The 15,548-nt window shown below is 36.5% G+C and overlaps 1 protein-coding gene across 1 annotated transcript in view; it reads left to right on the top strand.

Moving 5' to 3' along the window:
• The window catches only part of Adgrl4 (adhesion G protein-coupled receptor L4), a 91,261-nt gene extending 75,951 nt beyond the window's left edge, over nt 1–15,310 (top strand). The window contains exons 13-15 of the mRNA XM_038311490.1: nt 10,888–10,979; nt 12,935–13,103; nt 13,487–15,310. Of these exons, the coding sequence (XP_038167418.1) occupies nt 10,888–10,979; nt 12,935–13,103; nt 13,487–13,549 (324 nt within the window). The 3' untranslated portion in view covers nt 13,550–15,310. The remainder of the gene's footprint in view (nt 1–10,887; nt 10,980–12,934; nt 13,104–13,486) is intronic.
• Nucleotides 15,311–15,548: the final 238 nt, after the last annotated feature.

The following is a 15,548-nucleotide window of genomic DNA, read 5'->3' on the forward strand; positions in this document are numbered from 1 at the left end:
TAGCTTTCCTAGGGTGGGATACTAGAGAAATGGCCCAGTAGTTAAGAATGTGTACTGCTCTTCCAGAGGACCCGAGTTCGGGTCCCAGCACCCAGGTTAGATAATTCCCAGCCACCTGTAACTCTGGTTCCAAGGGATCTGACATCTTGAGTCGTCAGGAGCACCTACATTTATGTATGCAACCATGCACGTAATTAAAAATAACAAAAAAAATCTTTAAAAAGTTAAGTTTGGAAATGATTTGAATATTATATCTTTGAATTTAATTATGCAAAGTGTGTCTTAAAGTCTAATGAATAGTCAAGTAACTGTACAAGCTTATGTAAAGTGCTACTGTTTCTACTAACCTCCAGCCACACTTTATTCTGCAAGGGAGTATTCAAGGAGAACTTTTCATTTCTGAAATGGAAAAGAAAGAGAAGTCACTGTATAGCATCTCTTCTGCTGTGACATTGAAATGAACAATTGTGGTAGCTTCACACCCAGCTTCTCTCCTTCACCTCCGTTTCCATGGACTATGACTAACTACAGTTAAAACCAGCTAGAAAAATTAGTCTATGGCATCCACTTATAGTCACAGGGGTCACTTTATCCTCCACTTTACAAATACTCCGTTCTCTTCTCCCTCCTTTTATTTTTTTTTATTCTAATTTAAGTTAATAAAATATTTTAAAGCCAAAAACCTTTAGGTGTAAAAATATTTCTAATGGAAACATGTCAAAATATAAATAATTCCCTTATGTCAAAGTTAATCATTGTTAAAATAAAATTTTAGCCATAGTAAAGGAGAGAGAGAGAGAGCCCTTAATCAACTAACATAGGAAGTCAGCCGAGGTGGGAGAAGGAAATATCCTAATAAAGAAATATCCCGACAACTGTATTTCAAAAGCTTTCAGGTGTGCCTTATCCTTGCATCCAGGCCTCGTTAAAGAGCATGTATCATAGGTCCACACTGCTTCCTGATAGATGTCAAAGTGAAGATGGCCCTTGTCTATCCATAAAGTCCAGGAAGGGGAATTGCAACCTTGGCTGCCACTCTGCACACCCTTCCCTGACTCAGTTCTTAGCAGAGGATCACTGTCTTCTGAGAATTTACCATGTGTCGGTTTTCATTTTCTTTCACTTTGGGATTTAAGGACCATTTGCAGGGTCTAGTGAATGGTCTGCAAATATTTCTTTACTTTGGTATGCTGCAGCTTCATTACACTTTGATGATTTGTGTCTCTGGTTCTACTGTTATCTTCCAACAACTTAATGTTAATGAGAAACTTTTGTAGTAAAATCATCAAGATGTGAGACAAATTATGATTATTTTGCACATTTGTTCAGTTAATTGTTGAGTTATTTTACACATTTGGTCAGTTGATAGCTTTTTTATACAGACAATTAGGGTAACTTGAGTATAGAATATCAATGTTAATTAATTTTAATTTTTTAATTCATATAACATGTGAATATTGAGCCCGTTAGATTCAAGTCATTATTCCTGACCTTGAGACTCTAAAAATAAAACTTAGAAGCAGTATTTTTTCCTCATGGCTCATGGATTACAGACAGAGCCATTACTGATTCACTATTTGTTGAACACTATTTGTTGAGTACAATTCAGAGAACCTTACACTAACTGCATAATTTTATTCAGACAAAAATCTGTAAGATAAACATTAATATTGCTCAGGTTTTTGTATGAAGAAAGCAAAATAAAGAGAGCCTAACAAACTGTCTGGTTGATCTTAGGCCTGGAATGGGACTTCCAATGAGGCTCTAGGAGCCATGCATTCTTTGTGGAACAACAAAACATACTCAGAGTGTGCCGGGTGGAAAACCCGTTGACACACTCTCTGACCCCTGGATCACTGAGTAGATTCCTGCCTCCAGGAGAGGACAGCTCTCTTTGCACGTGTCCTAGTCTCCATCAGCAGACTCCATCATGTTTTGACCAATTTGAATGAGCATAAACCAATAATGAACTGACGTCAATGTATGCGTGATTGACCTCTTTAAGTCTTAATATTGTCTTAGTGTCTCCTTGTTGGTTTTTATCTGCAGTTCGATAGTTTTATAAAATATTTGATATCATAAACTCTGTAACCTATTAGAAATGAGTTTTGCCTCTGGTTCTTTCTAGTCATAATCTCAGGTGAATTATTAAACCTTTTTGTAATTCTGGTGTCCTAAGTGGAAAACAAATTTAATAAAAGCATCATTAGTTATAATTTTATAATTGTAATAGAAATAGAATTAAGACGTCATGGACACTGTCACATAGTTCATGAGCAATAGTCACTCAATGAATATTGGTGTTTAAAGGTATTTCTGTCAGATTTCTTGAATCTCAGCATTACAGTCATTTATAAGTACTTGTAAAATGATACATTATCCCAGATCAACTCTTCGTCCAAGTGCATTTCCCAACAGGCATTGCCTACTGGGAAAACATTGCTGTCTGTTACTTGTCAGCCTCAAGAGATTAGTGTAACATCAGAAAACATGCATTGTCCCAGAGTGGTCTATTGTTGGTAATCTTCTCTTGGGATTTTGTTCAGAGCCCTCTTGAATGCACCCATTATGTTTGCAGATGGCTTCAGATGTTCCAATGTGTTTGAAAATCTACATCTGTTTTTGTCATATACTTGTACACTGTCCTTCATTTTCTCGGTTGTCTACTCTCTCTCGGGTCAGTTTTGGAATCTCGGTGGAGGAATAACTTTTAACTCTGTAGATATTCCTGAGGTAGCTATTCTGAGCCACGCACTAAACCAGATGGAGCGCACAGTGTTGTCCTAGCCTCTGTGGGAGAGAGGTCACTCAGTTGACTTCACAATGTTGAGACCAGGGCAGCACACACTGTGTTGTCATCATGTCTGTGAACTTTCAGCAAACTTTTACTTCTTTTTATCACTAAGATTTGTAGAGTTTATTTCTATCCATTACTTTATTTATTTAGAAACAAGATCTCATGTAGTCCAGCCTCATTATGTAACTGAGGAATACTTCAGTGTCTATTCCTCTTGTGTTGACATTACAAGTGAGTTTATGTTATACTGGCTATGGAACCCAGGATTTTCTGGATGCTAGACAAGCACTCTGTTAATTGAATCACAAGCCCAGCTCCTAACGACGACTTTTTAAACAAGGGTGCTGATCAGTCCAGTTCATCGCTTCTTGACATAACTTTCCTAAGTACCATGAGGCATTTTCAAAGCTAAAGCATGGTAACAAATCTATGTGCATTCTTTCCTGTACTCAGGGCTTTATGACCTTTTACCCAGTTCCTAATTTTGGAGAATGCGGGTAGTCTTTTAACATACATGTATGTTGAGGCTCTACAACAGGATCTGAAAATTTACCCCCTCAAACTTTGGCACACTTTTTTACACTGTGAAAAATTGGCCTCTGTGGAAAGGGAGACAGTCTTGGTATTTTCTCTAAGATGTCCTATCCTCAGTGATGCAGAAATTTAGGGTTAAACTTGAAAGCTTGTAAAAATCAGGGTTAACCTGTAAAATAAACTGTATCAAGCTAATTGAATTTTAGATAAATAATGAGTTGTGTGTGTCCCAAATATGACATAGAGCACACTTACACAAATACACATTGTGTTTCTGAGAATGAAGTTAGCAAGTAACATGTATATTTAGCACATCAGGCAATGCTGGGAATCAAAGTACAGCAAAAAGGAGACTGGAAGGAACTAGAAAGAAACAGCTGCGTGGGTGACAGTGCAGAGGAAGTCAGATATTAGTATAATTCATCTTAGTCATTTGACTTAAGAAACATAGGAGTATATTTACAAATAATAAACAAGAACAATCTTATATAATTGATTATCGTTAAATATATAGAACATCAATATAAGCAGGAGCTAATAATAAATGAGTGTATATTGTATCTGTCAATTTTTACTTAAATATAATTAATAATCATCTATAATCATAAGGTCTTTCATTATTTATGCTAAATGTACATGCATGATACATATATACATGTACATACATATATGTATGTATGTATGTATAAAATACACACACCTGTAGATTTCCACCTTTCTTTGTCCTTATTTTCATTGGTACCATGAAAATGACCAAAAGTTTCAGGACACAAAATGTAGTTGTGCCTCTCAGATCCATACTTCCTAAGTCTGTATAGAGTGTTGATCAACTGTTCTAAGAATCTCTCTGTCCTGATTTCAGCCCTACCAGAGGCTGCAGGGGAGAGCTTGTTTCCATGTCCTTTGCGATCTTGATCAAACTCAGTTCCATGTGAGTGCAGGACTGAAGACTGGGTGGCTGTGTTAAGGGTCTGCTCTCTGCTTGCTGAGGCTCTGCAGAGACCCTCACAATAGCCCATTTGTCTTGAAAGCCAGTATCTCTGCCTCCACTTATCTACTGGGTTTCCTCTTTCTTGCTTTCTTTTCTCTAGACTTCTTTCTTCATCATGGCTCATACGATTAGACAGGATCTACTGGCATTATTCAAGGTTTATCTGAGAAAGGCTACAACCTTCGTTCTACCTGAAGCATTATTTTGTGTGTGTGTGTGTGTGTGTGTGTGTGTGTGTGTAGCATACTCACAGATACTAGGACTACAGTATGAAAAATCTTGGGAAAAATTCTGTTTACCACACACCACAGGTTCTCTGGTACAGTGTATGACTGACAATTTAACTGAGGTCTTTTCAGAGATGATTCCAACTGGGAAAAAGAACAATAAACATGAGATTGAACAGAACACAAGACCACAACCCTTTGATTCTAATTTTGTTAATATACAATTAATGGAGCACAGTCTCTTTGTTCTCATACTGAACTGCTTCATCATTTACAAGGTGGTCTATGGTTTGGAAAGGAATAAACGCTTTTTATGGATACCCAGTAGTTGAATAGGAACCTGTGTTTAATTCAAGACATAGCATGTTTGTCTGGTACCAATTAATTTAAAGATATTAAAACTATTTGAAAGAACATGTAAGTTGTAATCATGACACAGTCTTAAATTAACCTTATTTTATTTGATATAGTGAAAAGTTAAAGTGTGAGTCTGAAAGTGAGGAAAGAGGAAATTTTCCATTCTTTTCTATGAGATTTGGAATCAGCATATAAATGGCTTCATCAATTATTGAGAAAAGACTAAGAAAAGGAAATGACTGGTTGAGATGCTGCGCTTTGAACTGTAGATTCAAAGCCCTTTGGTTGAAGGTATCCAAAGGTCCACGTCCTTCAGAGTTCTTTCTTGCCTTCTTCTCTGCTTGCCTACTTAAATTTCCTTTTAGTAAAAAATTTAAAAGAATATAAAGACTGCTTAAGGAGTTTTTTCAATAGAATGTCAAACAATGTATATTTCAAACACTGAGATACTGATGTTAAAAAATAGATTACTGTATAGACAAAGACCACTTACAAGGGCAAATGATGGTAACCTTAAACTCACACTTTCTCTTTGGTGTTAATTGCTCATGACATTGATTACACACATAGCTTTCTTTCTTCTCGTCTGTGTTCCAACACACAGTCATAAACCCTAGAGTTATTTCTGTTTCCCAACTAGGGTTTGTTTCTAGTTTATCTCTGTATAGGTATCCTGGGTTCTGGGGTGGCAGTCTACAACTAGTCTAAACTTTGAGGCAAAATCTCAACAATGAATGTCCATTTATAGGTCCTTGGCCCCTGTGCATTTATGAAACTAACATTTATGTTAAATGACAAAGGAACCATAACTGACAAAACTACGAAAGCCAAGTCTTTATGATTACATCAGAATCATAGCTTACAAGACCTTCAAATAGTTTAGGTAGATGCTAATGAGAAAATGAAAATATTCATTAAGATTAACATGAACGTTTTTCTTGTATTTAAAAATTACTCAAGCTCTCAATTCCATAATAGCCATGTAGATATCACCACATCATAGTGTTAATAACGTAGTTCCAACTATTTAACCCAAAATGCCAGTGTCTACTTATCATCTGAACTCAAGGTGGGTTAATCACAAAGGTTTTCTTGCTATCAGAAGTTTTGAATTCATGTAAACTTGTTTGAATGCACTGTTTGTTACCTTGGCTCAGGTCCTTTACACTGATTGGCAATGTATTCTTATAAAATATATTTCCATTCCATGTAAACTGTAGATTAAACTTCACTTCCTTCCATACATATGTGAAGCCATATGCCTTTGGACACCTTTAAATAATACTGATTATTTTTATGTGGTTTATGGATCAATAAAACATCATTTAAAGAACTTTATATATTTATGGGCAGAAGAATGAAGAAATAATGTTCCAAAGTAGATGCTACTGCACAGGATGAGCCAATGTAATGTTGAAATAGTAAGCTTGAATAACTGAAGAAACATCCAAGTTATTTTAAAAAGACACTATTACTCTGTCTGGAATTATCAATTTTTAAAAAATCATTTTAACTTTACCTGCAGTTTTGCCTTTACATTTAATGTATCTGCATGCAGTACTTGAATGCTGAGATATGAGGATCCTGAGTTCAAGGCTGGTCTAGTCCACAGAGTATGACCCTGGCTCAAAACAAAATAAAATCTGTGACAAAAGAGGAGACAAATTTGTCCCTTTCTACGCCACCCATACAGCACCTGTGATACCAGTGTGTTCACCACAAAGCCACTGTTGTGGAATGTCCCTTTACATGGTGAGAAGATAAATCACTGTGATTGGTTCAATAAAGAGCCGAACTGCCAATAGGTAGGCAGGAGGAGGTTAGGCGGGACTTCTGATGACAGAGAGGTCTCAGGGAAGAAGAGAGGTGGAGTAGCCAGCTGAATATGACAGGAGCAAGACAGGCAGGAGGAGAAGTGAAGGCCACAAGTCATGGTAACACCTCGATTAATAAAAATGGGTTGATTTAAGTTATAAGAGCAAGTGGGTCAAGCCTAAGCTATAGACTGAGCTTTTATAACTAATAATAAGTCACCATGTCCTTTTTTGTAAGCTTGCAGCCCAAAGGAAAGTCCAACTACAGCTGCCTATATCTCATAATGACTTCTTTTCCTTCATAGTATGTCTTTCTCTCCACCCTCCTCCTCTGGTCCTCTTGTGAACTGTAACTGATGAGATTCTGAAAAGCCAAGAAAGGATGATCCCTGACCCCTCCTTCTAACCTATGGCATTTTGCCTCTTCTAACAGTCCCAACTGTGATTGCAGTTAATTTATGGGTTGATAAGCATCTCTTTTTTGCATTTTATGCATTTATTTTATTTTAAAACAAAAACCTTTATGTAGAGTTTTTTTAATTGATATTTATTGAGCTCTACATTTTTCTCTGATCCCTTCCTGCCTCTCCCCTCCCCTTCAGTCTTCTACCATGGTCCTCATGTTCCCAATTTACTCAGGAGATCTTGTCTTTTTCTACTTCGCATGTAGATTAGATCCATGTATATCTCTCTTAGGGTTCTCATTGTTTTCTAGGATCTCTAGGATTGTGATTTGTAGGCTGGTTCTCTTTGCTTTATGTCTAAAAGCCACTTGTGATTGAGGACATGATGTTTGTTTCTCTAGGTCTCGATTACCTCACTCAATATGATGTTTTCTAGCTCCATCCATTTGCCTGCAAATTTCAAGATGTCATTTTTTTCTGCTGTGTGGTACTCCATTGTGTAAATGTACCACATTTCCCTTACCCATTCTTCAGTCAAGGGTCATTTATGTTGTTTCCAGGTTCTGGCTATAGCAAACAATGCTGCTGTGAACATAGTTGAGCACATGTCCTTGTGGTACGATTGAGCATATTTTGGAAATATACTCAAAAGTGATATTGCTGGGTCTTGAGGAAGGTTGTTTCCTAATTTTCTGACAAATCACCACACTGATATCCAAAGGGTATGGACCAGCTTGCACTCCCACCATCTATGCAAGAGTGTCCCCCTTTTCCCACAATCTTTCCAGCATACGCTGTCATCAGTGATTTTGATCTTGGCCATTCATACAGGTGTAAGATGGAATCTCAGTGTTGTTTTGATTTGCATTTCTCTGATGACTAAGGAGGTTGATCATTTCCTTTAGTGTTTTTTTAGCCATTTTAGATTCCTCTGTTGAGAGTTCTCTGTATAGGTCTGAACTCCATTTTTATTGGATTATTTGTTCTTTTGATGACCATTTTTTTTTTAGTTTTTTGTATATTTTGGAGATCAGACCTCCATCTTATTATGTGGGGTTAGTGAAGATCTTTTCCCATTCTGTAGAATGTCATTTTGTCTTGTTGACTATGTCCTTTGTTTTACAGAAGCTTTTCAGTTTCAGGAGGTCCCATTACTAATTGTTTCTCTCAGTGTCTATGATACTAGGGTTATATTTAGGAAGTGGTCTCCTGTACCAATGCATTCAAGTGTACTTCCCACTTTCTCTTCTATGAGATTCAGTGTGGCTGGCTTTATCTTGAGATATTTGATCCATGTGGACTTGAATTTTGTGCATGGTGATAGATATGGATCTATTTTCATTCTTCTACATGTTGATTTGATGAGCATCTTAAGGTTACCTATTTGCCTTCTTTTTTCTTAGTAAAATTGATGACAACAAAAGATCATGTCAAATTTATTTATGAATGTGTGTGTTCCAAGCTCTCACTGGTATCTGACACTGGATAATTCAGATGCTTGAGAAAATTCCTAAAATAAATAAAAATTTAACACCCAGGCATGTGTGCTATCAACACATAAAATAGAATATTTGAAGTGCCCATGACACTTTTGATTTACTTCTCTATATTTACGATACTTCTTGGTATCATAAACTATTTCCTTCACATTTGAGGAGATGTGAGCTTGTGGTAGAATCAACCTCTCACATGTCTAGCGCCCCATGTTTCGTTGTTGTTATTGTTGTCTTCTTCCTCTTTTCTTCCCCTCCTCTTTCTTTTTGACCTTTTTTGACCTTTCCTCTTTTTACAGAAAAATGTATTTTCTAGTTCTGGATTTCCCCAAAGGAAAGGTCTCTTTTCATCCTCCCTGACCAATCTTGGAAGGAAGGGGCACGTGCGGTCTCTTTACATCCTCCTGACCAATCTTGGAAGAGAAGGGGCACATGCAAAGTGTGTGAGAGCTTCTGAGCTCTAAAAATCAAGTTCACAAGGACTAGGAGAAGTCAAAGAAACACTAGCACATACTTTAAATATCCTATTTATTAGGGGAAACTAATGGGTCTAGAACAGATTTCTAATAATTTACTTTATTTTATAGCTCTTTCTTTGTGGACAAGAATATTTACTGTAAACGTATCATTAAATGACTTGAAGCAATTGTGGCATAAATCATTTATATCAATCAGTTTTGAAACATTTTTATGATATAAAACATATATGTATATATTTATGACATTAACTATAGTGGTCTCTAATTTTATGTAAAGGTATGGTTTTTAAGAGGTATAAAATGTTACATATTCATTTTGTAACTATTAAATTGTATTTATTAAATATTATTAAATTGAAATTTCAGTTCATTATTTTAATATCTAAACAGGGTAAAGCTGTCAATTAAATCAATTTAAAACTACTTTATCTTGCCTCTGCAATTGCTAAGGTCTTTTAATGGAAGTATGACTGTAATTGGAATTAATTAATCATATAATTAGAAGTAATGAACAGTTGAAAGCAGAAAGAAATGACTAGAACCCTTATCCTTTAAGATTTCATCTCAAAGACCTTTCAATGGGTAAGTGGCAATATGAATTTCTCTGACCCATTTCTTTATACTTATTTTAGTACTCAACTGAATTCTGAGAAAGTCTACAAAACTCCTTAGGGTCTAAGAGATGTAGCTCAGTGATAGAGCACTCTTCTAGTGTGTGAAAGGCCCTGGCCCTATCCACAGCATCACAAACAATCAAAATAACAAACAAAAGAGATTGCCTCCTTAGAATAGGGGAAAGTTTCTAAATTATTAAAATAAGAGTTACCTAAGATTATGATAAGAACTTGGTACTATCATTTCAAAATGCATTTTGAAAAATCGATTTAGACTAACATACATCTAATGAAATATTCACGTATTAACCACACATATATTTAATATTTTGTTATTTGCATATTTGTATTAGGATGTATTGCATTTGTCATTTGAACATTGCATGTCTGACTTGTAAGATTTCAAAAACGGGAAGATAGGGCTGGGGATGGTTCAGTGGTGAAGAACTCTGGCTGTCCTTTCAGAGGATCCACATGGTAGCTCTCAGCCATTAACTACAGTTTCGAGTTAGAATACCCTCTTCTGGTCTCCATGGATATAGCACGCATGTGATCCAAGGCCACACACTCCTACACATAAAATAAAACAAATACGTTTTTTAAAAAACCACAGGGGAAGAAGAAAATATACTTTCACAGTCTTGTAACAGAGACAACAAACTGAGTATTGTACTTAGCAAGTATAAAATACAAAAAAGATTGTCTAGTAAAAAATGTATTTTTCAACCAATGTTTTTCATTTACTAATATTTCAAAAGCTTCTAAAGTTAACCATGAGGAAAATAATTCCTAAGATAATGTAAAGACAAGATGAGTAGATGAATTACATTAAGCAAAGTGCATTCAGGATGTTTCTAGCAGTAGAGGGCGTGGTGTTTTGCTGAGTTACTAATTTCTGTGAATTCTTTCCAGATAACTTTCCAAACGGTTGTGGACATTGTCTCCCAAACTTCTTTTCAAAGTAACAGTGAACACAGCGGCACTTACACTGCTTACAATGTGTACTAGCAAAGTTCCTTGACACGTCTGCACTTGTATGGACACATACACCACTGTGTGTGTCACACGAGTCTCTGGGGTATCGGCTACTGAAAATTTTCCTGCTGGTTTATTGGATTTAGGTAAATAAGAGTGATAATGAAAATGCTCTCTTTTTGACAGTAATGTCTCTCCCCAGGTTAATCTCTTGGCTTTTGGAGTTATCATATACAAAGTTTTTCGCCACACTGCTGGATTGAAACCAGAAGTTAGTTGCTATGAGAACATAAGGTATGTGGTCCTTAAAGTTTACTTAAAAGCTTTAGCAACTTGCTTTTCTTTCTTTCTTTCTTTCTTTCTTTCTTTCTTTCTTTCTTTCTTTCCTTCCTTCCTTCTTTCCTTCATTCCTTCCTTTCTTCCTTTCCTCTCTCTTTCCATCCATCTTTCTTGCTTTCTTGCTTTCTCTCTCTCTCTTTCTCTGTCTCTCCTCCTTCCTTCCTTTCTTCTTCTTTCCTTCCTTCCTTCTTTCCTTCATTCCTTCCTTTCTTCCTTTCCTCTCTCTTTCCATCCATCTTTCTTGCTTTCTTGCTTTCTCACTCTCTTTCTCTCTCTCTGTCTCTCTTCTTTCCTTCCTTCCTTCCTTCCTTTCTTCTTTCTTTCTTTCTTTCTTTCTTTCTTTATTTATTTATTTATTTATTTCTTGTGGTTCTGGGGTTATAACAGACTCAATCACCGGGAATCCCATGTGGCAGACAAGTGTTCAACCACTCTGCAACACTCTCTGAACCTTAATCACCTAAACAACAAATAATCTGGGACACTGTGTCTTTAAAGAATTAGTTTTTCCACCATATTTAAAATATCTATTAGAAAAAAGCATTTAATGCTTTTAATATAATTATAAACATCACAGATTAAATAGTAAATAAATCTATCTTTTACAATGCACTACCATTTGAAAGAGTAATTGTTTTAAGTTAAAAATAGATCCTAATGGCTGTCTTTTGTAAGATATTTCTCAGACCTTGGCAAATCTTTCTTCTGATTCGGGGTTTCTAAGTTGCTATGACTTTTCCTTTAACACTCTCTCTAAGAATGATCTATTAAGACCTTGAAGGCTTTGCTCAGGGGAAGCTGAAGTAGGGGTGTGGGAAGCTACTGCTGCCTGTGTTGCTTGGGAACACACTCGTGCATTCTGCAGTTCTGACACCTCAAGGAAGATTCATAGTTGGAATTTAGCAAGTGTTTGGATGATTATATTCCTTCAGTTCTCAATAGTGAGAGTTTCATGTTGGGTCCTGGCTTTAATAAAGCTCAAAATGCTGCTTTTCTGGAGTGTGTTGCAAGCACACCGGCAGCACTGCAGGAATGGCTCTACTGATTTAAATGAGAAACATCAGCTGCCTCATTTTCTTGTTTTCTTTTGTTTTTATTTTTTGTTTGTTTGTTTGTTTTGATTTGGTTTTAATTTTTGGTTTTTAATGACAAGGTTTCTTTATGTAATTCTGTCTGTCCTCAAACTCACAGAGATCCACCTACCTCTGCCTCCCAAGTGCTGGGATTAAAGGTACCACCAACACCTGACACCTAGCAGCCTCATTTTCCAAGCCGTGTCTCCAGTGGGAAAGATTAATTTTGTTTTGCCTGAAGTCACCGACAGTTGGTTGAAAATATCGATAGCTTAATATATGTATGCATATTTCTCTTAAATTTTAAGACATTGGTATTCTGACATGAACTCATTTTGAGGTTGCGACATTGCAAATGCAACAACACGGACAAAATTCTAGATTTATATTCCGTACTTTCATCACTATTGAAGTAGCAATAAACGAGAAGTCTCTCGAGATAATGTAAGTGCAGCTGACATGAGTCCTCACAGGCTGCTTTCCAGGACTCCTGCTACAGGAGACATGAAACCAAAGCCCGAGAGTTGCAGTACGCCAGTATAAAATATTTCAAAAAAAAAAAAAACCAATTCCTACAAAAATGGTACATTTTGATAATGAGACCTTAATTTTTGAAGCAGATTCTAGGGTGAACAGCAAGTTAACCTAAGGTAACCTGTAGGTTATCACATCAAACCACAGGCCAACCGTCATCATCTAAGTCATCGATGACCTTTCTGGTCATAAAATACTTACTTTATGAATCCTTAGAAAAGCTGGGGGCTATGTGGGATCAGTGTGGTAGCTGAGCATTCCATTTGCGTGGGTTCTAACTGGAACTCTTCAAATGCACCCCAGGTCTTGTGCCAGAGGCGCCCTGGCCCTCCTCTTCCTTCTGGGTACCACCTGGATCTTTGGGGTTCTCCACGTGGTGCAAGCTTCTGTAGTAACTGCTTACCTCTTCACCGTCAGCAATGCCTTCCAAGGGATGTTCATTTTCTTGTTCCTCTGTGTTTTATCGAGAAAGGTAAGCACTCTAAAAATTTTGGCCAAACGTAGATTATATTTATGTTTCATGTTAGCAAACTGATAGCAAATGTTTAGTCTTGAAGCTTTGTGACTTCCACCTTTTATTGCCTGATTGTAGTCCATTTTAAATACACAATGATGGAAATAATTTTTCTTAAAATAACAGAATATAGCTCTTCATATCTAACTATGACTTGAAAAGCCTTGTTATTAAATATGTATAATAGATGCTATATAGCTTATATCCACTTGAGTATATTCTTATATTCAAATAGCAATAAGGCTTCAATAAAGCAGATATAGCCATTTATTATGACTTGAAAATAATGCTGTGAGATTGTCTTAATGATGCAGTGTTTCATTCCTTTTCTCTTTCATAAGATTCAAGAAGAATATTACAGGTTGTTCAAAAACGTCCCCTGTTGTTTTGGCTGTTTGCGGTAAACCAAGAGAATACTTGATAAACACAGCCTCCATGGAATGAGAACTCCAAGCTTCAGATAACCCGTGTGTAAAAAGCAACCTGTCCTTTCATTGTTAGTAATTAATTTCAAATTCATGTTTCTGTTCACAGTATAAGGGATATAGTTAATGTGAGATAAAATTATGGACCAGAGAGCGACAGCATGTTTTCCTACATGACATAGTTAGATGTGTCAGAGACAGTACCGCAGCTATTCGGGAAGTAATTGGTTTCTCTGGAGTGATATCACTGTGCCCAAGGAAAGATTTCCTTCTAACATAAGAAATATATGAATGTCCTGGAGGAAACCACTGGCTTGATATCTTTGTGACTCGTGTTGCCTTTCAAACGAGTCCCCGACCACCTTAGTAATGAGTTCCGTTGCAGGAAGGAAAGCATAAGAGAATTGGAGGAGCAGAATATAAAGCAGGAAGAAGGCCTCTCTGACAAAGAATTGTCATTCCAATAAACTTGGCTTTCTCTAAACTTGATGAGAAAATTTCAAGATAAAATAATGGGAAAAAGAAAAGAAAAACCAACCTAGTAGATTGGGAATTGGTCTAAACTTAAAAGACCCAGACCTAAGTTTGCTGTATCCATGTTCTCTCTTACTGTTCTACAGCAAACAAAGAAAAACCCATATAAGTGAAAGGCACAGGACGTGTGTTCTTACACTCACATTAGATTTGAGTGTAATTTTTTTTATTCTTCAGATTGAGGCTTCAAATTTACAGTCAGTAAAGTGCGGATTTGTCAAACTATAATGCTGTTTATGTCTTTAGCGTAAAAAGAGTGTGATATATTTTGTCTACAATATTTTACTGTTGTGAAAATTATCTTTTCATATTAGAGCAATATACTTGAATACTTCATTACTTTTAATCTTACAAATATTATGATTCATGTTGCAACAATTCCCTTTAATTGACAGTTTTTAAGAGGACATTGTAAATTTAAAGTATTCATAACATGAACTGTGATTTTTTTTCTGATCAGAAAAAATGCACCACTAGAGCATTATTTATAACAAAGAAGTCACTAAGAACTGTAGGAGGTTCATAGTGAATCTATTTTCTGACCGTTTCCTACTGCCTATCAAAGCCTATTTGTTTAAATATGGCTTCTGTCTAATTCTCTTATTCAAATGAAAAGCAATTTTTTTCAGAAATGAGTCATTGTTCTGTGCCTTCCTGAGAATGTGATTCACAGGACACTGGTTTTAATTTCTGTGGCTGTTGGATGAAGCCTGACATGTCCTCTTCTGAAAATAAAATATCAGCTTGGAGAAGCCGTCTTGCCAAAGCTTGGCTGGGCTGTGCTCTCAAGAAGACCTCTCACCTGCTAAGAAGGACTTTGCATTTCTAGAGCCTGTGAGACCACACCCTTTCATTATCTCTCAGTGTCTTACCTGTTAAATCCGTGACCCAAAACTGCCATTGTCATCCGAAGATAGTACTGTAAAAATGGGATATTTAAACTAATCTGCTCAATCAATGGACACAAAGCTATCCCATGTGGGAGGCGGAACAACCAGCCCCATATATCCACACACTGCTCTTCAGAATCTGTGACTACGCACGATGACCAGGAGAAGAGAGAACTGAGCTGCCAGTCAGATCAGTTCATCTGGGCCGGAAAAGGCTCTTGCTGCCCCTGTAGAAGTCAGTATGCAGGTGCTGTTATTTTAGTCTAGGTCACCTATTTTGGGCCCCTTATTTCCAGAGCTGCAAGACAATAAAATTCTACTACTGAAACCACTACTTTTGTAATCTCTTATTTATTTTATTTCATTGTATTTCATTTCATTTTTGAGGTAACTATAGGGAACTAAGACAGGACATATTTATACACTAACAACTTTAGATCAAGCTCCTATTCATATCAAGGGTAAAAACATTTTCATGATTGTCCAGTTTCTCCTTGTGACAATTTGGGAAGCACAACTCTGCAACCACAAATGAATTTGTGCCAGGTCCTTTT

The sequence above is a fragment of the Arvicola amphibius genome, chromosome 14 (genome assembly GCF_903992535.2).
Source record: "Arvicola amphibius chromosome 14, mArvAmp1.2, whole genome shotgun sequence".
Classification (NCBI taxonomy): Eukaryota; Metazoa; Chordata; class Mammalia; order Rodentia; family Cricetidae; genus Arvicola; species Arvicola amphibius.